The sequence below is a fragment of the Balearica regulorum genome, chromosome 3 (genome assembly GCF_011004875.1).
Source record: "Balearica regulorum gibbericeps isolate bBalReg1 chromosome 3, bBalReg1.pri, whole genome shotgun sequence".
In the NCBI taxonomy this organism is placed as follows: Eukaryota; Metazoa; Chordata; class Aves; order Gruiformes; family Gruidae; genus Balearica; species Balearica regulorum.
Window position 1 is genome coordinate 108,045,077 of NC_046186.1, and position 26,497 is coordinate 108,071,573.

The window sequence follows — 26,497 nt, forward strand, 5'->3', positions numbered from 1 at the left end:
CTGGTTTTCCATTTACTAGCTTGGGTATTAACAGCAGTGGGGCTTTAGCACTGTGTTTAAAGTGCACTAACCACACAGATCTTCACGTGATCTTTGCAACTACTGTGGACTTCTGTGCTGACATTGCTGTGTAATGCTTGCGCGTGGCCTAGCTGGCCTGAAGCCAGCATGGATGCTGCCGCGTGAGCTACAGCTCCAGAAACAATGAAGCATAGAGATGTTTCTTTGAGAAGGAACCTCAGGAGGCTTTGAGTGCTACTCCTGCTCAAAGCAGGGTTGACTTTCAAGGTAGTGATGTTGCTCATAGCCTTGTCCAGCTGAATGTCTCCAAGGGTGGAGATGCTCCAGTATTTCCAGGCGTCTGTTCCTGGACTGAAACACCCTGAAGATTTTTTTTCTCTCCAACCATGTGTAATTTCCCTTGCTGCTGTTTGTGCCTATCGCCTCTGCCCTTCTGCTGTGCACCTTTGAGAAGAGTCTGGCTGCACCTTCTCTGTAACTGCCTTTTAGTTAGTGGGAGACTGCAATTAGGTCTCTTTAGGCTTCTGCAATTAGGCTCTCAGCCTCTTCTCTCACATGTGTACTCCAGCCCCCCACCATCCTGGTGGGTTTCTACTCGACTTGCTGCACTTTCAGTGTCCCTCCTACACTGGATAACTTGAAACTGGACATAATATTGCAGATGTGGTCTCAAAAGTGCTGCACAAAGGGGAAGAAACCCCTGCCTTGATCCTCTGGCTATGCTGCAGCTCATGCAGCCCAAGATGCTGTTGGTTTGCTTTACTGCAAGGGTGAATTGTTGGCTCTTGTTCAGCTTGCTGTCCACCAGGAAGCCAAGGGCCTTTTCTTCAAAAACGTGTTTACAGGCTGTAGTAATACACTTAGGGTTGCTGCCAGGGAACATGTCCCTGAGAATGTGCTGCACCCATTCCCTTGGATTCTGGGCCTCTTTCGACTATCTCAGTTTGGCCTCCCTAAAATGAAATAACCTTCTCCTCCGCATACTTTTGCTAGATATACTCTTTAAATCTTTGGCTTTGGGCTTTAGGATAACAGAGACCAATCCCCTAGGTCTTCTAAGCGTATGGATAACTCTTACTTCCTGAGGCAATCCTGGAGGAAATGAATCACCCAAGTGAGTGAACTGATGTGGAATTATGTAAGAGCCCAGTGTAGATGCTAACAGGTATTGCCCTAAACGTATCCGCTGTTTTCTACTGGGGCAGAAAGAATGACACACAGCTCTGATAACTTGGCTCATGATGAGTCCTGCCAGGCTGTGCCTGGATCCAGGACGATTGCGGCATTTCCTGGTGGTATGAGGAGGAGAACAGATAATGTGAAAGTGTGGGAGTTTGCAAACAAATCCTGTTTTCTTATAAGAATAACTGCAACTGAAGCCACAGTTAGCCACAGGGAACTATCAACCGACATAGGTCGATAGACAATTCACTGTGGATGGCTAATAGAAGTATACAGATATCTCCACGGTACAGTATCTCTATGAAACTATTACGCCCGAGTTAGATTGCTTGCTTTTAGCCCTGAACTTGACTTCAACTTGGTTACGTTTACTTAAGGCGTGGTGAAAAGCTGCCCTATAAAGGAGAACGGGGATAGTGCCAGCCTGTCTGTCACACTGTCGGTGTTGGCCAGAGAGTTACACCGGAGGCACTGCAGGTAAAACGTGACTTTGCTGTTTTACTTAGTACAAGATGAAGCAGGTGAAATACAAGTAATAGTGCTGGAAAAGCAGCAGACGCATTGAGAGGGATATGTCTTGGGGAGACTGAATAAATTAAAGTCCTCATCCTTAATGTTACCTGGAGGGAAAGAAAAGATGAATTTGATGTCCTTAGAAATAGCCTTACAGTAAAAAGGTAAGTTGTCAGAAGTAATTGGATCAAGTGGGAGTGGAGATCCTGAGAGGAGGAGGACTCTGTAGTTACTGCATGCTGTTGTTAAATGAGGTAGAAAAAAGGTATCTGTAACTGTCCTATGTTATGTATGCAAAATGAAGAGAAAATTGACTTAATAAATAGCCAGAAGGGAGTACTTCACAGACTGTTTGGAGCAGAAGGTCGTGCAAGATGCCACTGGGAAAGTAATCTCCTGGAGGGTTGCCAAAGTGCCTGGCTTTGGTTTTGATTTTCTGAGGTACTGAAGGCTATCACGCATTGTATGTACAAGGAGCTCTTGTCCGTCTGAGGTTTGGGACGCTCAAGTTCAGGTCACTGCTCTCCCTCTGCAGTTTGCTGTCACTGTGGGCAAGCGGCTGAAAAGCAGTACTCTCTCATTTGGTTTTTCTCTGAATGCAAGGAGAGCTAAAATCTCATGCTTTCCTTCACTATAAGACAATTCTGGAGCTGACTTCCCAAAGTTCTTACAATGCTCCAAATACATAAATAACAGAGTCTTAGAGCCAAAGATTGCTTGCATTACTGTAGCATATATTGAATGTCATGGGTGAGATGAAATGTACATTGATAGTTTGGAGTGTTTGAGAGGAAACAGGGGAAGAAAGGCTGATGGCTTTTTGGCTCTTCTGGTATTCTTTGTAGTGTTTGAGAAAATTCAGCTGCTCTTCCTAAAGTACGGAAACCCAGCTGAGTCAACATGTAATGGAAATGTTTTGAGAAAATCGTTGGAGAGGAGAAGGTGGATAGTTCAGCTATGAAGTAGACACATGTTTCTATTTGCCTATTTGCACTTTCTACTCGGTGAAAAATGTCAGAAGCCATTGAAGGAAATTATGTCTGTACTCTGACACAAAGTGTAATTAGCTGTCAGTAGCATTTGCCACCATTGAGTTCCTGATTATAATAGTTGCTTGACATCTTTTGCAAATGAGTCCTAGAGGGGGAGGAGACACACCCTTTGCCATTGGCTTTTAAGCTGTTTAATGCAGAAAATGGTGGGTGCTTGGGGTTCCCAGGTTAGTTTCTGTGGGGGTCACCAACTTTTTTGCTCTGCTATCCTCAGAGACTCCCCTTTCCTTCCCATCCCTTCCAACTGTCACACTTGATCTCTTTTTCTCCTTCTCTCTGTAGATTTTCCACTCATTTCCCCCTCAGTCTTTGTAATTTCACCCTCCCTCTGAGACAGACAGCAAAAAGAAGGATCTCTCTCTACCGAGAAGGAAGAGGGACTAAAAAAGAGCAGTAGGTACAAAGTTGAGTGTGATTCCTTTCCCCATTTCAGATAAATAAATGTGTTGGAAGAGATCCCATGACTAAGTAAATGTATGTTTAACCCCTTCTGAATAATAATTTCCTTCCTTAGTTGAGAGTCAGTCTCTTGTTTTTCTCCAGTGTTTCACAACAAGTCTGAACCAGCTTTCGTGAGCGTTTGAAATCCCTCCCTCTCTCGTCATGTGGCAGGGAGCAGTCCAAGGACAACACCTCTGAGACCCGTGGCATTATAACTTTGTCCCTTTACAGTCTTTCTGCCTCAGAGTTGAGTTGAATAATGGTAAGAAGCTCCCCGACTAGGCAGGCAATATTCTGCTTTAAAAGCTGTTGTGATCTATGCTGTTGCTGATGCACCTGTGAGATCCAGCCTGTGGCCAGGGCTCAGGATGCTGCTCCGAAAGAGGTGGCGTGGACAGGACAGTGCTAGGCAGGTGTGTGTGACCCCATGGGCTGCCTACGCAGTGGCGTGGACAGATATAGAGCTCATGTATCTGTGCATGTGTGCCCCCAGACACAATGCTGATGAAGTTATTCCTGCAAGGGAAAAGTAGTTAAGTGTATTATTTTCTTCAGTCTGGTTGCTAATTTATTCCGGATATGTTAAACAACGTAATTAAACACACACACACACATGCTTAAAAACTCTTGTTCTCTGTCAGAAGAGAGGGAACGCGTGTCAAACCCAGCCTTCAAGCTCTGTTAGTTTTAATTTGAGTTTTGGAATTAGTAATCAGTTTTGCTGGAACTCTGTTGCAAGAAATAGATCTTAGCATGCATGGGGCCTGGGCACAGTTTCAAATGAGTATTTGTTAAAAAGAAGCCATTCCCTTGTCGTGTTATGGTACATTACATGAGATTTATTTCCATTGTATTAAAAGATGCAAGCCCAAGGGGAATGTTCTCTATTCTTGTTGGCTGAGGGTGATTTCTGAATTCCATCTGATTTTTTTGTGGGGCTTATAATTAAAACAATGAGATGCAAAACTCCTTATTTTTCTAGGCTGTTGTTACAATGCCAGGAGGCCAGGTGACTTGAGAAAGGTGATGACACTAAGTAAAAAGTGTGTGTACGTGTGTCGGGGCAGTATCACAATCTTCAGTGTGGCTGGTCTGATTTTCTCATGTGTGAACAAATCACAATATAAATCTGAGGCTTTGCTCTTACTGGCGTTATCTGCTCTCTTTGTACTGCACCAGGAACATATCAGATCTACAGATAAATTTGTTTGGTGGGAAAGAGACCTTTCATCTACTAAAAATTAAAACCCACAATAATAATAATAATAATAAAAAAATCTATGGCATCCATTGGCTTGAAAGTGAAACTAAGTTACTTCAGCCTAGAAATTAGCACAGCAAAGTTAATTAACTGTAGAGTGGCTTGCCCAGGGCATGTGGTGGATTTCCCAGTGCTAATTTATGAGAAGGTACATCTTAAGTGGAAGCCAGGAGCTAGGGGCAGGAATCTCTGGATCAAGTGCAGTGGCATCTGTCATGCAAGAAGCCAGAGGAGGTGATCACAGTGATCCTTCTTGCTCTTAAAAGTCTACTAATACAGGGCTTCACCAGGGGCTTCTCTTTTCTTACGGAAAGAGTCAAAAGGGGAATTTTTGCTCAGGAAAGATAAAATTTTATTTTTGTGAGGGCAAGTGTGAATGAAGGGTGAAAACTGGTGTGGACCTTGAGTTATATTTTGATCCAGCAACATGTAATTTTGTGTGACAAAAGGTGGTGGAGGAGCAAAGAGGCAAGGCAGGCTGCATAACCTTCCTGCTACTTCTGTGAACTCTGAAATCAGCAACAGATCTTTAGCTGAAAGAAGATTCCCCATGAGGTGGTGCACATGTGTGCATGTCTCTGTACATCCATGTGGCTCAGGGGAGTGCACCTGAAAGCCTGTATTCTGGTTAGACAAAATAAATTGCTCTTTTTAAGCTCCAATGCCACCACCCCTCCAAACAGGTAGATTTTCCACCTTCCTGTGCCCTTTTCCCGCTTCTGTCCTAGAAACTCTCCCACCCTACAGTCCAGCATCTCCATGGAAGATGCATTACCTCCCTTTGGAAAAATGTAGATCTTTGATGGCAAGAGTCCTGCTGTGCTTTTTGATGATTGTAAAGAAGACAGAGTCCAGAACAGGAGATTTTAGCTCCCGCATCCTTACCCTAGCTGTGCCAGCACATATATTAGCAGATCTGTCCAGTCTAGGGTTTCACTGTGTGTGTGAAATGTTCACTTTTCCAAAGTGAATTGCCCCTTTCCTTCAGACACATTAACAAAGAGGGGTTTGAACATGCTCCAGACTGGAATACCTATAGATGCCATGCAATGACTGCCCAGTTTAAATATGAATTTACAATTTTGGTATGTTTAAACACTGGCCTCCAAATGAACTACTGAGTCCAAAACCCCCAGACCTTGCTGTACACTCATGTGAGCAAGTAGTGCAGGTGGGATCTAGGGCTGGGTGTAGCAGCTCAGTCCCATCTCAGCACTGTAGCTGTAGGGAGTCTGGTGGAGCATCTGTGTAAGCTGGTAGGAAGCCACCCCCTAATCTACGTGGGGATTTGGAGCAGATCCCAAGGAAAGGCAAGTCTCTACCTTCTCTAGGTCTCACAGAGAGTGACCATCAAGTATTCACTTGTGGAAATGAAATAAAGTAAATAACTTGCAACATGCCCTGGGCACAGGTGTGACCCATGGCCAGAAGAGTCCTGGGTACCTCTGAGCAGCCTCCCTGCTCACGCCACCTCCCTCCTCCCCTATGTCTGCAGCTCCTGCTCCATCCTCTACACTCGCTTATGTTGCGGATGTACCTCAATGCTAACACAGTGGCTCACTAACAGCTTTGCCTCTGTCCTCAGGGAAGACTCAAAATTGAATTTGTAGCAGTGACAGCACTGGTTTAAGATAAACCAGTTGGGATTTGACGACTACTCTTTCCCCAGGCATTTCCAGCTAATAAGGATTTTGTCACTGTGACTGCCCTCAGCTTTGCAAACTGCTGCTCCACAATCCTCTTGGTGGGGAGTCGGGGGGCAGGGAGGTTGCTTTCCCACAACACTTTGGATCGGGAAACTAATGGCAGTCCATGTCTTTCCCACACAGGAAAGGGGCACGATGCTTGCCCCCAGCTCTTCTCTGACATTGGAACAGGGCTGGCAAAAAACAGGGGCAACGGAAAGCCTCCAGAACCTGAAGAAATTTAAGAACCAGGACTTCAACCGCCTGCGAGCCTTGTGTCTGAGCCAAGGACTGCTTTTTGAGGATGACACCTTCCCCACTCATGTCAGTTCCCTCGGTCCCAACCTCCTCCCAAAGCATAAGCTGCATCAAATACAGTGGAAGAGGCCAACTGTGAGTTATGTCAGCCAGGGTGTTTTGTAGCCCTGCTGCTGAATGGGGGCACTGGTGGCTGGGGGCACTGATGGCCAGGGGCTAAAGGCCTTCACCTTGGGGGATGAGATCTGTGCTAAACAGGGAAGTAGACCCCAAAGGGAACACTGGGAGCACCACACTGCAAGGAAGCATTCTTGCTGTGGTATGTGTAGGGAAGATAACCTCTGCAACATTAATGGATTCATTGGGTGAATTTTTGTAGGAAGTTTGTTTCCACCTGTGAACCTGACTACAACTAGTGTTCCCACTTTGATGTGCTTCTAGAGGACTTTGTGCAAAGCTGAAAAGCTGTCAAATTCTATTAAAGATCTCTGATTTCTGTAATCCAAGCCACTGACTCAGCAATATCTATTTTAAAGTAATTGGGACAAGGCATGAGATGATGTTTGTCTGCTGATTCCCAGTTGTAGTTTAATAGGCAGTTGTCATCATCTGGCACATGGATGTTTAAATTGGGAGGTAGAATCACATACTCAGCTTTTTTATCCTAGGACATAATTCAGGGAATCTTTCCACAGTGAGACTGCACTGTGTAGCATCGCTGTGTACCATTTCCTGCTGGTGCAGCTACTGGATTTGCCATGTACTGCCCTTTTGCTGGGTTTTTCTGAGCGCACCACTAATGCCTGGGGCCTTTGGCTTCCCTGGGCTGGAGCAAACCAGTTCATCTCCCTGCAGGCAAACCACCGGGGTGTAGAGACAGTAACTGTGAGACTGTAGAGACAGGACAAGACAACTGGAAAACATTTATTTGGATGGCAGATGCAAGCAGAGCAATGAGGGTATGCTGGGGCCTGGCAGTGCAGTGGCCTTGGCTATAGCAACAGCAGAGACTACTGCCAGCATGGACGTTGAAAGCCATGGCTCACAGAAGGGAAGCAGGCTAGCCCAGGGAACCTGCATAGCTGCTGGATATGGATGCCCAAAGGGAAAGGCAGGAAGCCCCAGCCCTTTTGTAAAAGGAATGTGATGTAGTGAAGGATCAGATGGAGCAGAAACTGCAGCCTGGACACCAACAGGGCCGTGGCTGCAGTGTTGAGGTGATAGGGATGGGGCCTGAGGCTTGAACTTCTCACTACCCACTGCTGGAGCACGGCCTGAAAGTGTCAGAGAAATTGTGTGTGCAAAGGTACAGGCACTTCCAATCTGGGTTGATGCGATATGACATGGCTTGGTAGGTGTGGAGGTGCTGGTTGCAGACATCTGGGTGTCCTCTGTGGAGCTGTTACGAAGGGATCTTTCTCCTCTGCAGAAGCAGCTCCTACTGCTGGCTGAACATCTGGGCTTCTCCTCAGAAAACCTTTCTACAAATCCAGGTCCAGTGAGAATGAAGCTGGTGCTGTGGTTTTTATACCAGCACTCTGTTTACAGGGTTGAAGCAAGTGGGGATTCTCTCTCTTATAGTAGAAGAGTAACTAAAAAATGCAAAGGAGAGGAGTTAGTTGCCATCATTTCCAGACTGAGAAAGACAAAGATATGATAACTAAGCATTAGACTCACAAAAGACAAACATGGATACTAGAAAGGACTCTCAGGGGTGTTTTAAAGATGAATAAACTAGAATAAAATGTTATGATACAGTTCTGTTAAGTACTAACCACCCTGATGTTTATGCAGTTTGGGAGCAGCAGAGAAGCACAGGATTACAAAAGCATACAAACTGACTTAGAAACCCAAATACCACTAATTTTGAGGCACTGCAGCGTGGGATGAACATCTATCCTACTTGAATATCCTGAGAGTTATTTCATATGCAAAGAGACTGACATACCTTGCCAAAAAGCAGAACCTGCTGCTGCTAGTGCTTGAAGTTTGTCAGGTGAGGCAGGTGTGAGAGAATCCCCTTCCACTTTGCTGAATCCATGAAGATTAAGCTGACGAATGAAAGTTTTCGTGGAACTGGTTTCAGAAATTTGCCAGAGCAAATTTCCGTCCTAGCACTTCCCTTTTGAAGATTTTTTTCAGCAATCACTACACAGTTTCCAGCGTCACCCCAACAAATTGACTGAAACCAATCACTTCCAACAATTTTCCAGAGATTTTTCAGGAAGGAGTGAGATGAAAAGTCATTGGCTTTGCCAGAGCTCTCCTCCAAGAAATGCAATCATGTGCTCATGGCCCAGGCTTCACAATGCAAACATTAAAAAGCCTTTCCTTCTATTATAGAGGTTAAGGTAGCATCACCAGCTGCTCTTCTATGATGTACTCAAGGGACAAAAGTTGAGACTGCTGACTCAACTGGCTCTTCTGGAACAGAAACCCAGGATGTGAATGCTGAGGAAGGCTCCATTTTAATTTTTTTCCTTGATTTGACCAAAATTTCCATCTGTAACCATTTCCTGACCTGCCAGGCTTCATTCTGCTAGACAAGATACAAGATGAAGGGCAATGGCACCAGCTGCCTAGGGATTCCAACTAGAAGTTCTCAAACCGCTCCATAACACCCATGCTGTGCCACGGTGACATCACAGCATTGCCTCCGTCCATTGCAGAATGAAGCAGAGGCAGAAGAAGTTGCTAAATAGTAAATAGTAGTGGTCGCTTTTCTTTTAGAGAGCTGCAGATATTTTGAGCCAAGTGTCAGGAAGTAAACAAAACTGTATTTTATTTCTGAAGTCCTAAGAGGCCAGTGCTGTGTCCAATTGCCTCTGGGAGTTGGTCCCCAGGGAAGAAGAGCGAAGGCGGCGGTGTTAGGAGTCAAAGTGTCCCAAATCTGGAGTTTTTCAGTTGGGCTTCTTTCACCCATGCAGAAATATTCATAAACTCTTTGCTCTTAGGTCATTGCAATACTAACTGTAAGAATACATGATCCCAGGTGTTTAAGCTACCTAAACTACTTGGCAAAAAGATACTTATAATTTCCTAAAGGGAGAAGGTTTCCTACTTGAATACTTCTCCCAGAGAGTGAGTGTAGTTACCTGCTGAGAGAATGGCCAATTTAACCTATGTATGTATTTTTCTCAGCCTCCACCATTAGCTCCCTCTGACATTAAAAAAAATTGGCTGGAAATGTACTTGTGATAAAAATGGCATCTTGGTTCTATTAATCTCTTAGCCTCCATCTTCTGAGTCATATAGTATCTGGTTATTTAAGTGCTAGATAGCAATTATAACTGCTGTCATTGTTCCAGATCCAACTGAGCAGTTGAGCAACATGTCGCTTCTATTTTACCTTGTACATTGTCAAGAGAATTGCCAATTACATTCAGAGTTTGGAGTCTTCATATCTGGGGGTAATGTATAAAGTAGAGAGAAAACAGCTTGAATTTTCAGACAGCAATAGTCAGTGGTGACAGTCAGAAACAACTTATTTTGACTTGTAAAGTGAGCTGATTTAATATGGGAGTCCCTGAAGGAGAAGATGGATCAGGAGCACCAAGACATTCTTTGAAATGTCACTTTTCCTGACTATGCAGTAGCTGCAGTTTCCCATCAGATGGGGACTGCTCCGGGCTGTGTTTTCATCCCCAGGCCCTCAGTCTACACCCATTAAAATGTGTGCTATTTCTAACAGAGATTTTGCGTGTGGTGCTTCAAGCGTTACTAGAGGTGGGGCTGAAGGTACCAGATATAGCAGCAGCTCTGCAATTAACTGGCCTTTTGGTTCACCCACAGTTTGGAGAAATGAAAAGAGTCCTATTTTAGACTGAACAAAGTATTTTCTATAGCTGGGCTTTTCTAAAGATCAGTCAAGGGAAATTCTCCTTGACGAGTTATGTCAGATTTTAAAAACTGAGATGCTCCCTTAAAAAATGTTCAGAATTCATTGTTTCATTGTTTGATGCTTTTCCTTCACACAAGCAATTGAGTGGAATAGAGGAAGTCACAAAATGATTTGCTGTTACTGAATACATGCTTTTAACCAATTAATGTGTTAGCTAAAGATTTCCTTCTGTTCTGATCATAATGCATAATACTATACATATGCAAAAAGAAACTGAATTAGGATGATCCAGATGATGGGAATTGTGGTGGTGCTGAATTCAGAGTGCTTTATTTTTGCTAACATTGGTTATATTTTTAAACCTGTTATGTGTGAGGGGGGAGAGATTACCAGGAGTGCCTTGGCCCTGCACCAGGTATAGCCCAACATGGTGCTTGGTATGATGCCTGTTATGAACTTCATTAAGGATAGTCCCTGATCTTCAGCGCTTATGCTTTATAAAACTAAAATGGGCAGAGAATGAAGTTACTGGAGGTTTTTCTGAAGGGTCTTCTAGGTCACAAACTACTGCTCCTGCAGCTGCTCACCCTTTGCCTCTCGGGGACCCTGTAGCCACCTTATGGAGTGAGGGATTGCTGAGCTGTGTAGGAGGGTCCATCCCCTGTGGTGGGCAATGAGAAGAGAGGGAAAAGCTGCAAGGTGGCCAATGGAGGTTTGAGGGTCAGCATGAGAGAAATCCCTGAGTGCCTCTTCTCCCTTGTAGGAAGGTGTATGGTGAAAGGACTGCCTGAAATAGCCAATGTGTGTTTTCCTCTGCATCATGGCAGTCTGTTCGTAGCACCAGGGCATGGACCCCTTGGGTATTTGCCTTATGTGTCCAGTGTCAGGGGAAGAGAAGAGTGCAGTCTAAAAGAAGTCCTTGGGTAGGAGCCACAGAAAGAGGCTGCTTTAATGTGGATTTGAGCAAGGGACATACCTTGTTCCCTCAGCAGAGATTCAGGGAACCATGGTATTGCACTTAGCATGTAAAAAGCATTGGGGAAAATGATGCAGTGTGAGTTGTTTGCTGGGGAAAAGTGATTTGTTATTGCAGTAATTTTGCAAAAGGGCTTGCCCGCATTTTTTCCTCTCTTCCTCTGTCCCTTCCCAAAGCAAATGTAACCTTCTTTCAGCAACAGAGTGCCTATCATGATTCTGCACTGCTTTTGGTGATTATTTGTTTATTGGCATTTTATTTAATTCCCAGAAATTTCCAGGAATTAACATCAATATTAAGGAATTTTGAACCCAGGAACTGACTAATCCAAAATGGACCCTTTAAAAAAAAGTAATTTTGAAGTTAGGATCTTTCCAGATAGGTAAGCTGAGCTGGAGTTCCTCCTGCACCAGCTTTGGCCTGTCTGTAACTGGAGGGGAAAAAAAGATTTTATTCAGGCAAGAAATCAGAAAACAGTTTGACATTAACCTAAACACTTAGCTCTAATAGCACAGGGGGCAAATAAAGAAAAACCTACCAGAAAAAAAAAAAAAAGGGGGAAAAAAAAAAAGTGTGGATTGTCACATGAGCTGCTTTAACAAAGCAAGTTACGGGAAATGTGTGGCGATGAGGGATAGCGCTGCCCTGCACTGCCTGCAGGTCTGTCACTGTGGGGACGTTTTCTGGCATGAGCCAAAGCCTCTCGCCAGCCGTTCATGGTGGAATTCACAGCTTCAATATTTCCCAGGGGACACAAGGTCCTCGGATCCTGTTCATTATTTCTCCTTGATGAAAATCAAAATCAATTCACCTTATTTTTGAGTGTGTGCGTGCAATCAGTGTAATTGAATGGGAGCAGCATTTCCAGGCAGGCATTGTCTCAGCCCTTGCCTACTCAGCTGATTGCATCTGACCTCAACTTCAGAGTTCATATCTCTGGGTGGAGAAAGCTGCAGTGCGTCACCGTTTATTACATCTGTCTTTCCGCACAGGCTTTACATGAGGAGGGTTTATTTGCATAGTATCTCTGTTTCTATTGCTTTTGGAAAGGGCTAGTTGTGGGGAGGGGAGCACGCACATCCTGGGTTGAGGAGAAAGCGGCGCTCCTATGCTGGTCCATCGACTGACCCGCTTCCCTGTTTCTCAGTCAACAGGATTTTGTATGGCTATGGTGGCCACAGGGGAATAGTTGATAACATCGTGCCACTTTGAAAACTTGCATGGAATGGTCTGAGTGGGTGGTTTCAAGACCTCTAAGAAAACTGGCTCTCAAAGGCTCAGGGTAGACAGGGCTACCTCCCTTGCTTACCTCTTTTGCATTCATCTCCTTTCTTTGCACTTGTCATTGTTTTTTTCGCACTGAGCCACACAAAGCAGAACTTTACTCTCACACTTGTGGGCTCCCCACCTGTGCAGAGTCTGAGGCCCTCATTCCTCCATTGTGAGAGAGAGCTGGAGCAGAGGAAGGTTGTTTTTTTGTTTTGTTTTTTTTTTAAGCAACTGAGGCATTTGTGTTGAAAACAGGCAATTAGGAATCTAGCTATTCTGCTGTAAAGCAGGGAATTGAGTTCTGGTGGTGCTAGCAACCCCCTTGAGATTAGCCTGTTTTTTCCCATCTAAGAGAATGTCAAAGAAAAGCAGAATATGGGTTTTAAAAAAAAATAGTAAATTGGGCAGATTCAAGGAAACAGATTCCTGATTCCCACGAGGTCTAATAAACACAAAACTGTGGATAGAGCCTCCAGCCTAGGAAGTCCTTTAGCCCCCAAGTGATGGAGAGTGGGAGGATGTATGCAGGAGGAGCATTAGTTTCGGCTCGCTCAGTTACCCTGCTCCCTCTCCAAGCTGTCGGAGATGAGGCATTGCAACAGGCAGACCTTTGGTGTGACCCAGCGCAGCTTATCTGTTGTGCTGCCCTCCCTCGTTACTCCAGCTGGCTTATTTTGGTGTTAGCTATTCTGTGGAGGTTTCCTGCCGTTACAGGATGTATGACAGTGATGTGCCCGACCCCTCCTCAGCGCACTGCTAGGCAATGACCTCAGCCCAGGGAACTGCAACACTGTGTTTGCTTCTTAATCCAGAGCAATGCTATTACAGGCACAGCAGTGATGCTGAATTAAGACTTGTCCAGCTGAGAACAGAGTTTGGCTTTCAATCAATAGCAGCCTTTTTATTTTTCTTAATTGGTATGTGTTGAACAGGGAGCACTGTCGATCGGGATGGCAGGACGTGTCAGGAAGGTGGAACTGGAGCAGGAGGGAGCAACACAAGTACAGCCAAAGGGAAAGAAGCGGTGCTGTGGCAGGAACAGAAGCAAGGCTGGGATTTTACTGTAGGGTTAAGGTGAACTGATTGGCAAGCGGCTCTGCAAAGAGTCATCTCCTGCCTCTTAACCCTCAGTGGCCTTCTGCCTGTACTCAGGATCATATTGGGCCAGTGGGGAAACCTGTGGGAAAGTGGCCACGGCCAGACCACCATACTGAGCAGCTGCCTGCAGTCAGACTGGCTTACACTGCCTATGAAATCCCACCTCAGTCTTCCAATTTTCCACAAAAATGTCTGACTGTGTACTTTGCATATGTCTGCATGTGGCCTACATTTATACTACTCACCTGCAGCTTCTTCTGGGCACTTGTTCTTCCTTAGAAATTTCAAGCAATTATAAAAAGAAATTTAGAGACAAATGCATGTACAGGGCGCCCTCCTTCCATCTCTCAAATTAATTCTCCATCTTGCCCTCTGGATAAGCAGTACTTCTGTGATAATACCATTCTGTAGAGGTTGAACTGGTTTGAACTTGAACTTCTCTTTTATTTTGAATACATAATCAAGTCTTCAGTGGGCCAGGGAAAGCGAGTGGTGATAGCTTTTCCTGGGGGCGATGAGTTCAGGCAGAGCGCTTGACTTGCAGCCCATATGGTTGCCTTCACTGCTGGACTCATAGATACTCTGAGAAGAGACCACGTGCCTCCTTGAGCTCCCTTGTCTTCCCCCCTCCAGCTAAAACTGAAAAGTCTCGGGGAAAATGCCACAAATCCTCATCATAATATTTCAGTGAAAAAGAGCACTGCTTCTGGACAGACTTATAGTTAAATTTGTAGCTTCTGTATTTGTCATGCAATTTAAGCACTAGCAAAGAGTGAGACTTGCACATTTTGTGTAGCGGTAACTATGTGCATAGCTGTGTTTTGCAATAATAGATGATAGATTCTAGTGTTTCATGACTGCTGTGTTATTGCCTTTGAAGGATAAGAAGCTAATTGGAGACTTCCTTTCCTCCCTTTTCTTCTGGTTGAGAAGGCCCAGATTTCCAAAGCACTGCACCCATCACAATTATGTCCTCTCTAAGCTCTTTCAGAAACCCTCTGCGCTTAGTTCAGGCTCCACACAGCATCCTTCAAGGGAAGAGCCATTCCACCGCTGACTTCAGGGGTCATGCTCTTCCAGAGCTCTTCTGAGTATCTGGTCTTGCAGTTCCCCACCGCTGCCCACTCATGCCTTCGCTTCAGCTTCTGTTTGTCCCCTGCCCTTCCTCGGCTCACACCCAACCCTGCGCAAAGAGCCCGTGCTCTGTGCACTGTGTCCTTTTGAAGCGTGCCTGTGCTGCCTCTTTTCCTCAAGCCCACAGAGAGGTGGCTACACTTGGAAGAACAAACTTGTTAAAACCTCCCCTGCAATTTCTGACCACAGCGCGTGCAGCAAGAGGGCTGCCGCTGTTTCAGCCAGCAGCACCGGTGTCAGCTCGGTGGGAATTCACCTTGCATTTGCCACGTGGTTTCTGCAGAGAGACAGCTGCTGAGCAGCCCCCTTTTCCATGGCTACCTGTTGCTTTCCAGTTATTGCCCCCTAAGCCTGTGGGAAGTACACCCCACGGGAAGCAGATCTTACTGTGTTGTGGGTGGGGATTACAGTGAGAGTCTTTGACTTCAGCTTTTGTTCTCTCTGATAGCCACAAAACTGTCTGCATGCACAGTCAAGGCATGTTGGCTGGGGCTGACTTCACATCACGTCTTTTCTGGTTTTAGACAAAATTACTGGTTTCTCTCAGCAAGGAACCTGCTTAATGACTCAACTCATTCCCTTTTGCTCACTGGGGAGTCGAACATCTTGGTGGGCAATAGGGTACCTGCTGAGGCATCCAATGGTCTGACTTTTCAGCTGGTCTCTGTAACAGGCTAGCAGGATCCACAGTGCACTTAAGAGCTTTATCGTCCCAGCACAGAGTAGAGCATCAGCCCTTTCCTCAGGAATCCCATAGGAGACGCAGCTGCCTTCCCATTAGTTCCAGGCTCATGTCTCTATATGATGGTTACCTCCATGGCAGCTACACACTGTAGCACATCCACCAGAGCCCAGCTGCCCTGCCTGGGGCAACTAAGACTTCAACAGTCTCAGAAATTATGAGGGAACAAAAATATCTCTTCCTGTATGCTGTTGGTTTTTTGGGATGACTATTGGCAAGTCAGACACAAAGGCACAGGCCAAGTTCAGAGCCTTGTTGTGCAAGTTACTCTTTGCTGGTTGTGGGAGGCAAACTACTGTCAGGGAAATAGAGGCAGGGAGAAGATAAAGCTGGGACAGATGTAGAGGGGAAGGTAGCAGGGCTGAGTGCTGCTCCTTCCCTGTATGATGACCAACTGCTGCTGCTGGTGACCACCACTTCTTAGGTCTGTTCCCATGCTATGGGTAAATCTCTTATCACAAATCCCTTGAAGTCCTGGGATAGGTGTGGATGGCTGCGTGAGAGCATCTGTCCAGGAAGACACCTGCCCAGGCTGCTTTCGCTGGTGTCAGCAGTGCTGTGGGAGCATGATCTGTCCACCAGCCTGGAGCAGCGATGTTGCGTTGCATCTCCTCCTGACAGGGAAACTTCTTAGAGGGGTTTGATCACCATGAAGCCATTTCAGAAAACTGACAGCATTTGCTAATGCTGAGCTCCCGCGACTGCGAGTCATGAGTCACGTTGTGCACTGGTCTCATTTTTGTGCAGCATGTCAAATCAATTGGGGAGAAGAAATGCCAGGGCCTGCTTAAGGAAGAGCTGCTGTATTATTTTTCTTACTCAGATGTTTTTTCTCCCTTTTATCTCTTAATTTTCTTAGGTACGTGGTGACTTTCCTATTTAACGCTAATTACTCTTTGAAAACAGAGCCTTACTCAGTTGGGGTGTGCCAAGGGTTACTCACAGGGGATGCCCGGGCCGTTGCTACCCGAGCACTCGGCTATCCCAGACCTGTAGCAGATGCAGGTGGGAGAATGGTTCACATTCCTGTGTGCAAAGCCAGGCTCTGAAGCATTTTCCCCTTCACTGCCCAAGCAAGACTCTCAAGGAATGCAAGGAAAATTCTCCCTGAATTGAAAACAAGTCAGCCAGGCCTATGGGATTTTGCAGCCAGAGATTAAGCTCTCTTTCTATAGCTTCCTCACCAGCGTGATGGAAAAGCAGCCCAGGTTGATGTGTATTAGTCCTGCACAGAAACACAAAAGGCTCAGAGAGTAAAACATTCCAAGTGCTGAGCTGGAGTACAGACCCTGCTCCACCTCGCTTGGTAACCTCCATGTCTCTGCCCTACTGTCCCCCAGGAAACTGCATCATTTCACAGCTAGGCTCAGAGCCCTCTCTGAAAGGTGTTGGTAGCATTAGAGAAACCCCAATGAAAACTCAGTGAGCACCCAGCCACAAGTCCCCATCCCTAGGAGTAGCTGAGCAGACTAAAGAGGAGGTGCCTGGTTATCTCTGATTTTGTTGGTGGCAGGCAACAAAACATCAGGGCTCAAGAGAAATAGTTTTCAGCTGTGGAAAAGGTAGGCAAGCAAGAGTCTTCAAGGGGCAGGAATGCACTGCAGGCAAAGGCTGGGTACTCACACTGCTCTTTGCATTTTCTTTCCTCCAGGAACTTCAGAGAAATCCTTATTTGATCATGGATGGAGTTAGCAGATTTGATATAATGCAAGGAGAAATAGGTAAAGTCATATACCTCTTTGGAAAAGATTAGTACAAAGCAATGACCTGTGATTGCTTCGCTATGTTCTGAGTGCTTGGTGGGAAGACACAGACTGTGGTAGCTGTGGTAAACAATTAATGCAGGTCAATCCAGACTCACACAAGTCCACACACAATTTATTGCGGATGTTTAACAGGATTCCCAAATGCAGCAGCTCTAATTGCTGTTACTTATATATGGCACGTGCTCTCTATGTATGTAAGGAAAAACATAGAAAGTGAGGTCCAGCTGAGATCGGGCAGATGCTTCAAGTACAAGGGTCAAACACTGTTCTGGATTAAGTAACCCCAGCTTCAACATGTGTAGGACTGAATTTTCTTTTCATCCTAATGTTTTCATCTGACTCTCAGTGTTTTCTTTCCTGTGGAAATTGCTGTCCATCTTCTCTGATACTCACCCAGACATGTGTCTGCCCCCTGTATCAATTCCATCTTTTTCTCCTGGCCCATAACCATGCTTGTCTTTGGGAGCAGCTCTGCTTCCATATGGAAAAAATTGTCTTCCCATTTCTCACCCCACTTAGAGGTTTGAAGATTTCCTACACATTGTTCTAGACTGCAAGTCTCAACATGGCCACCAAAGACAGGAGGAGCATGAAAGTAGAAAAGGATGGCTGGGTGGCATCAGGGTTCCCCAAGGACATTGCTGCTGAATACTGGGTAGTGGTTCAGCACTTTGAGGGAGGAAAGGGAGACAGAAGAATGTTGGTTTCTTTTGACAAGCTGGTTCTTAGATGTTGAAGTCCACTCTCCTAAAGAGTTAGTTATGGTCCACAACAGTGGGTAACTGCCTGAATGCACTGGGTTCTTCCCTCCCTTGAGGTGACTGCTGGATGCTGGCTGCCCTGGGCTCCCTGACACTACAGAAGCAATTTGTGGAAAATGTTTTACCAAAGGACCAAGGATTCCAGGACAATTATGCTGGGATTTTTCATTTCCGGGTATGTATTCTCTGCTGTATTGCTATGGCTCGGACTCGGCTGGTTGGATTATACAGGGGTCCAACCTGCAGTCCCAGATCTTGACATCCTTGACTGTGCTGACTCCCCGCTCAGAATTTTGCAGAAAATCCCAAATTTTCTAATGATTCCTTGTGCTCCAGGTGGTGCAATCACACTTCAGGGAATTTGAAGCCCTTTTCTGAAAGTTATGACTCCAGAGGTACAGATACCAGCTGTTCAGATAAATTTGTGTACATATATGTTTTAGATGGCATTCTGGTGTCTGCTTTGATTTGGACAGTTTGTTATGGCTGTCAGCATACCTGTGTTCTTTACCTATTTAGACTCATTTTCTGTTTCCCCATATACTTCACCTTGCCCTTTTAGCTCATGGAAATGTCTTGAAATTACAAATCCTTGGAGACAGATCAGAGGAACAGGCTTTTGATATTTTGAAAAGAGATTTGTTTCTAGGAGAAGAGCAAGGCTTTTTTGTAAATCTCACTTTCTACCAACTCTTGAAATTCTCTGAATCTCCCAGGAGGGTGACTGGGATAGTAACTGGCAGGCTCTGCTTGCTTGTATCTGAGTCGACCAAATATCTTGTGGGATTAGAGGCACTTGCAGTACTATTAAGCTCCAGAAGCTAAACTGGATGTAGAGAGAATCAGTATATAGTCAGCCATTCATCACCCCCCCCCCCCCTTTTTTTTTTCATAAATCTGTTTTGTTATACACAATTCAGTACCAAGCGAAGGGCTCTGGCAGTGAGACTTCTTTGACCCCCTGGAGCTCTCATGGAGCAGCACCAGGAGGATTGTCTTGCGGGCAGTCTAGATTTTGCTCTGTTCCTTCGCTCCTCAGAATATCAGATGTTTCTGTCTTGGCCCATTTCCAGCATGCAGAGGTGCACTGTATGAGATAAACCAGCTGAAGGGACACCAGTCTGCTTAAAACACATTAAAAGGATGCAAGTTCGATTGTCTTTCATGAGAGCTTTGAAAAGATTAGTTAGGAGCAATCCTTAAATCTTAAGCAGTATAAATACCTTACAGTATTTGAAAATGTTTTCCCTGTCATCTCATCTGCAAATCAATGCAACTGTTTCTGGCTTTCCTTGAGCAGTAAACCCCTGAGAAAGCTACTCTGAATGGAAATGCTTCTTGGCAATGCCTTTCAATTATTCCATCAAAGATATTTTACTGCCATCCACAGGCTAAGCCACCAGTCCTTAGTTCAGTGAAGAATCGCAAACAAGGCATATCATATGCTAGTATAAAAATTTTAGCTTATGACTTTTTTTCACCTTTTTGGATCTGGAGTGCGTTGCCTCTCAGGAATACGAAGGGCTGCTCTGGTCTTCCTACACAACACTGGCTGTTCGCTGCAAGGGTGAAAAGTGTTAAGCACTTCATCAGCTGTAGTTAAGATGGGTGACGTTTTTATCTAGGGAATAATTACAATGACATTATTTCACCAGGAATTAAGTTAGTCCCATGTTTGTAAAGGAATTGCTTTCTCTGCCACAAAAACTGTGAGGCAGTGTGTGCCACACGTTGTGACAGTGAGCAGCAGCAGCTCAGCCTGGGAAAGAGCAGAAATATTCTGCGGGGACTACAGGGGGTTATGGCACAGTGCATCAACTCTAAACAGGGAGGATCTGCCCTGAGCGTTAATGTTCCTGCTCTCAGGAAGAAACTGATGAAATCTTTAAAGCCCATACGTGGTCAAGACATCAGTTTCAGGACTGAAAGGTGCCTTCTAACACTATGCAAAAGAGAGTGGTTGAAAGGCATGGGATTTTCACCTTGCTCACTTCCAGAACTGGATTTCTTGAAGATCCCTATCAAGGGAGGGGAAAAAAGGAGTCAAAATAATCACACAGTATTCCCACTCCGATCAGCAGCACCCTAGGTGTGTTGTTGTCATCTTGCAACTGCTCATTTCTTTTTCCTCCTAAGCCCGGGAGAATAAATTCCTGATATAAAAGGCTCACCACAAATGTGGAAGCAAAGAACTTCCTACTTTGCAGCCTGCCTAATAGGGATTCTTTGTTTCATTTACTGTCACATTCCCAGCTGCAGTACTTTAAATCCTGAGGGTATAAAGAAATTTCATTAAGCCAGACTCTCAAGCCAAAAAGTGAAGGCATGGACCCTCTCTGAAGGCATATGGGGGAGAATGTCTTCTCCTGCACCACTCTTGCACTCCCAGAGCATCCTAGGACTTTCCATGAGGTTTCTCATTCCTGTTGTGGCTTTTCCTGTCCTTGTGAGCTCAGATGAGACCACAATCTGAAAGTCTGCAGCAGTCAGGACAAAGCAGCTCTCTTTATCCAGCTAAAGAAGAATACAGTGCTGCATTCAGAAGGCCTCCAAGCTTGATCTCCCTACCAAAGATGGCCAAGGAACCTGGCTTTTGGCAAAATGGCAGTCAGTGGGTCTGGACTGCATTAATCCCTACAGCCAGTTCCATATTGTTCTCCTTGTTTAGCTGTTGTGTTTGCACATGAAACACCATGGGGAGATGTGGCTGGGTGTCACACCTTTTCTCCATACAGGCCTGCTGGCAGGTATTGACTGGTGACAGGATGGCATGTCAGGTGACCAAAAGAACAGCTCCTTTCAGACTGTCCTTTTAGCCTGTCTCTCTTCTGGGTAGGCTTTTCGTCAACCCCATCCTGCCCAAAATCAAACAGAAGCCTCAAACCACTCCTGGAGCTCAGGTTCGGAGAGTCAAACCCTGTCACCTCCTGCTGCCACTAATGTAGGAAGTGAGAGGCTGGGGTGAGGCAGAACGTAAGTAGGATCAAACCTGCTTTCGGCTTAGCAGACTGTAAGCTGCTTTGCTGCTGGGCAGATCTGGTCTTGTGGTTTTCTAACAGAATGGCTCATTTTGGGGTTTTTCATTGACCAAAGCTGTTGAAATAAAATCATGCTAGACTAAATCTATTGCTGGCATACTTCCACTGAAGTCCTTAGCATTACTGCAAATAAGAGCTTGGCCTCTTATGATTGCGAATCATGCTAAGCTACATTAATCTGCTAATGACTCTGGAAATGGCTCCTTTAGTTCATCCCCACAGATCTCTTTCCTTGTCTTCTCCCTTGAAAGGTTTCATCAGCTGGATCAGCTGGAGAAACACCTGCTCTGTTCACATGCTGGAGAGACCACCTGCGTCCTCCTCATCTATCAAGGAGATGGATAATACCTCAAAACAGTTTTTAGTCACTACACTGTCCCTGTCCATGACAGCACACGAGAGTCTTAATTGAAACACAGAGGAAAGAAAATCTAGAGACTGGATCTTGACAGAGGCTGTCTGGCCAAGAGCTGTGCTGCAGGGGAAAATCCAAGTGCAGCTGAGGAGTAAGGCTCACTGAACCATCTGCGTGATTGCTCTTTATCATCTTGAATGCTTGCTGTCGCCCACTAATATTAGCATATTTCACATGTTGAATCTCTCCTCCCACTGATTGCAGGACTATTTATGACTTCCCTTGCCACTGGGAAATCCAGCCACTTGGTAGCTTATTTAACAATGTGGACCATTAGCCTGAAGAAGTTCAGGAGAGAACTTGCATATATCCATGCTTTAGATTAATTCCTGTGTTATGTCAGGAGGCTGTTGCTTGGCACAAATATTAAGTCTTAAAAGAGGCTCATTCTTTTATCTCTCTTTTTTTGTTGTTGTTTTTCTTTGGTTGGTTGGTTGGTTTTTTTCCTTTTCTTTCTAGTTCTGGCAATATGGAGACTGGGTGGATGTAGTGATAGATGACCGGCTGCCATTCTTAAATGGAAGATACCTGTCTGTACACCCTCGAACGTCAAATGAATTCTGGCCATCCTTGTTGGAAAAAGCATATGCCAAGTAAATATACCTGGTCTATTCTTCTACCCAGTGCTGAATGCTTTCTCTGAGTGGTTTCACCCTCTGCTTTATGCAAAGCGCCCAGGGAGGAGTTCAGGCTAACAGTGCGCATGTTGTGCTGCGCTTATGTAAGGAACTGGGACTGAATGCAAACACAGGGCCAACATAATCTGGAAATGTTGGTCTCAGGCTGAAGACCAAAACATACCCAGTCCAACTCTGCGATGTTAGTGCCTGAAAAGTAAAATGAACAAGGCAATGGCTGGTGACACAAAAGGGGCTGGCCATATATCTTCTTTACTTTAAGCAAACTTCTTTGCCTCTGTTTTCCTTTCCCTGTTTTCCTCTGTTTAAAACTGCAGACTCTGAGCAGGGATTACCTCTGTTTACAGTCACTAATCAGAGATGATGCAGACATGTGGAGCAGGCAATGAGAAGAAGCATGACTGAAGAAGATGCCCAGGCAAAACACATGCAGTCCTGTGAGTCTCTGGTCAGCTCTCACTTCACACAGAGAGCTCTGACTCGTGGCTGAGGTCCCCAGAGTACTGCAGGGTTAATAATGATTAATAAAGAGATAATAATTTTAAAAAATCCTCTGAGGAGTAAAGGGATCAGAGTGTGATCCCTTAGCATCTGTAACATTGCCCATTATTAAATGTGCTGAAAATAAATTCCTGTGCTAGAGCTACTATGAAGGGCTGGAACTTGGTGCACATGCCCTCCGTCAAGTTGGTGTAACATTTGCAATGCAAAGAGGAGCTGAAGAAGAGAGCTAATTATTCTGGCAGATTTGGTCAAGAATAAGCAAATGTTAAAGCAGCATCTGAGTGACTCAGGAATAGGATGCATTTTGCCCTAAGATATCTCAGAAAAGTTGACTCAGGATTTGGTATCAATTTGCTGCATAAGATTTTAATTACAAAGCAAACCAAACCTCTATTAGATTGAAGTTGCAAGCGATGCTGTTTGTGAGATTCCCATTTGAGAAGTTTTTCCCCAGTGCCCATGACAAATTCTTTTCATCAGTGTAGGACAAGGACAACCCTTCAAAATACAATTAGCCGCAGACTTCATTTGATTACATTCATTAAATACAGTGTGTATGATGGGGTTTAACAGCATGCTCTACCTGCTCTAAGTACAGCATGTTCCAGCTTATTTGCTGTCTCAATAAAAAGCACACGATAAAAACAACAAGGCCTGTGTTGGCAATATTAAATTATTATCCTATTATTGCACTCTAGCAGAGTGAATTGGGAACAGCACTGAAAACTTGTTTCTATCTTGCCTTGGGAGCATGGGCAAATACCTTCCCTTCTCTCTTCTTCCTATTTCTCATTTGCAAAAGGGATACTGGCTGTTTATGTGAAGAGTAATGACAAAATACGATGTAGAAACTAACAGTTCGCCTTCATTTGATCTGAAATATCCATTTGAACTAGTCACCCTTGGCTCCCTTCCTGTTCAGAAGAAGGAAACTGGATACTTCAAGATGAGATTCAGCTCATCTCCCTAAAATGTCTGCATTGGCATGAGATGTATCTTATTATTTTCCACTGTCCGTAACTGACTCTAGACAGCTGCTTCAGACATGAGTGAATACACAGGGAAAAAAGTCCCTCTTTGCCCCATTCATTCCACAGGGTATGTGTTGTGTCTGGCCGTGTATTTCAATCACATTTCCTTTTATTACCTGGCCCCAATGTTTACACACTCCAGGCTCACCATTTCAATGCCATGTCCATTTTGGAAACCATATATTTTTTATTAGAACCGTATATTTTTTATTAGAACACAGCGTAAGGACTAATTAATTTCTTTTTTTTCCCCCTAGGTTACGGGGCTCCTACCAGAACCTGCATGGAGGCTACCTTTCTGATGCTCTAGTAGACCTCACAGGTGGAGTCCAAGTGCAGTTTTCGTTGAAGGATCCCCCTCCTGATCTGGAGGAGATACTGAAAGCAGCTGCCAAATCTCAGTGTCTGATGGGGTGTAGCACCTCAGGCCAGGTAAGTCACAGAGCCAGGAGCATGCCTTTCTTGGTTTACTATGTTTGCATCAAGGCTGCTCTTTTGAGTGAAGAAGGAAGTCCATAATCACTTTGCGTAATAGTTACAGCTTATGGATGCCTGGAGAGATCTTGGCAGCAGAAAGTAAATAAGGTTATGCAATAAGCCATGTAAAGGCTTTTGGGTAGATGAAGATGGATTGGTCTGTCAGAGAGGGGTCTGTGGCTTCTCTCCTGGCTAATCCCACTGCAATAGAGTGGTATCCTCTTGCGGCAGGGCTGATTTTGGCCTTGTAGCTTCGTGATTGATTCTAGCAAGGCCAAAATACACTTCTCTTCTGTGAGAGGATGCTGTTATTGCATTATGCAGGCTACTGATGTTAATGCTGGGAAGTTGCATAAGGCTTTGTGATGCTCAGCAAGCACCTTGCGAAAAAGCTGCCATGGCTTCCCTTTTAGCATGTAGGGGAAGGCTGCAAAGTGTGCAGCATTGCTCCTGTAGTGCCTGGTTCATCAGGACACAAAGCTCCGCTGTTGCAAACAAGCCAAGGACTAGCCCCTCAGCTCAGGTGGCCGATGCTGGGCTGTGGGTGGCAGGGAAATTCTGTGGTTCTAGTCCTCCCAGTGACCCAGTCCAGGTCATTCTGCAGTTGCAGCAGCTCTGGATCACTGAAGAACTTGCAAATATGTGAAGAACTGTAGTTTTGATAAATTTACTGCATTACTTATGACTGCAGTGGGAACAACAGTCACAACAGTCACATTCCTCTGGAGCCAGTATATCTGAGATACTGCTGTAGTCAAAACCAAGTCTTTTTTTCTGCCATACCAGATGGTAGTTCTGTGAGTTGATGGCCATACTTTTGCGGTGTGGCAGAGAGCTAAAAGCTGCTTTGTACCTTCTGCAGCTGAGGAGGAACATAGAGCTGAAGAATGGGATTGTACAGGGTCATGCCTACACCATCACAGGAACTGTGAAGGTAAGATCAAGGACTTTTTCCTGCCTGGTGATCTTGTGCTGATGATCGACTACAGGGCAGTCACACTCCTGTTCCGTTCAGAGTCATTTTAATTAGCTTCACACTGAGGAGGGATTATTGAAAGCAAATAGTTCAAATTCCAGGAGATGGAAGGATTCTGGCACAATGGGAAGAGGGAGGATATCTGAATCCTATTGTTTTTTCTAATGGAAAAATGCAACTTAAATTCACTTTTGTTTTGGGACACTTCAACAGCAAATACAGCATTTCTGGGGATTTTAATTCCATGCTGACTCTTAAAAATTAACTTTTCTGTTTCAAATAAGAATAGAAGTGCTGGCTGAAATTCTGGGATTTATCATATGTGCAAATCTACATTTGTTCAGCTCAATCACAAGATGCTAAAAATCACCATGTGAAAAGTAAATAACTCACTGGTTCAAGAACAGCATTTCTCCATCTTTTAAAGCTGTTCTACTCATGCAGAACTTCTCCTGATTAGATATTAATACTGCTGAGCTGAAAACAGGACCAATTTATCACACAGATCAAAAGAAATGAAAGAATTTTTACAACCAGAAATCAGACCATGGCTTACGCCAGTAAGCTGTAGTGCACACAGGGAGTGTTAACAGTGAGCAATGCCAAGAAGGAAACCAAACAATAGCTATGCTATCATACAAGATAGCTACAACACATTTTAATCTAGGAACTTGAAGTATTTTGGAACGGGGACGTTGTTTTCCCTAAGCTGTTTTCTCCCTTCTCGCCTTCTCTTTAATGGTCTCCTGTATGAGCCTGGCTTTGGTTTATAGTCCCTTACGCCATGGCATGTTTGGTGCCATCATCATAGTCATCTTGGAGAATGCTTGCTTGTAGCTAAGAGACTCCAAAATGGAAGGACAGGGGTTGCCAGGGTCCAGAGGAGCTCCCAGCTGGCTCTCCCCAAGACATGCGTGGAAAGATCCTGAATCCCATTGGAGAGCGAGCAGGCTGTTTCAGCTTCCTGCTGTTCATGATGTGTCCAGAGAGGAGAAACAGTTTTTGCCCCACCTTACTGGAGTGCCAAGGCATCTGGAGGATGTCCTGTTGGGAAATGATTTGAGGCTGGCCAGGAGCTGGACCTTTGCCTGGGAAGAGACTGCCATGGCATTTGTTTCCAACACTGCCTGTGTGCATAAGGAAAGCCAGAAAAAAAAGGTTTGCTCCTTCTTTCCACTTCCACCATTTTAGCTTCACTGGTGAAATTGAGTTGCTTCTGGCTTAAAGCAGTAACAGCAAGAGGAGAGAAGCACCAAAACTCCAGCTGTTGGAAACCACAATACTGTACATACAGAGACACAGATTCTGTTTATCATTGTCTTGACATTCACTCCGGGCAGTGGGGTGGCTTGGTTCCTCAAAGTCTCTGTCTTTGCTGACTCACAGCATCAGATGTGCAAGATTAGGCGCTGGACTTT

At 44.9% G+C, this 26,497-nt stretch overlaps 1 protein-coding gene across 1 annotated transcript in view; it reads left to right on the plus strand.

Annotated features, from left to right (window-relative positions):
* The first annotated feature begins 1,630 nt into the window (after positions 1-1,630).
* The window catches only part of CAPN13 (calpain 13), a 50,687-nt gene continuing 25,820 nt past the window's right edge, over positions 1,631-26,497 (plus strand). The window contains exons 1-7 of the mRNA XM_075749417.1: positions 1,631-1,680; positions 6,300-6,548; positions 17,125-17,194; positions 18,057-18,175; positions 21,913-22,046; positions 23,884-24,058; positions 24,966-25,037. Of these exons, the coding sequence (XP_075605532.1) occupies positions 6,312-6,548; positions 17,125-17,194; positions 18,057-18,175; positions 21,913-22,046; positions 23,884-24,058; positions 24,966-25,037 (807 nt within the window). The 5' untranslated portion in view covers positions 1,631-1,680; positions 6,300-6,311. The remainder of the gene's footprint in view (positions 1,681-6,299; positions 6,549-17,124; positions 17,195-18,056; positions 18,176-21,912; positions 22,047-23,883; positions 24,059-24,965; positions 25,038-26,497) is intronic.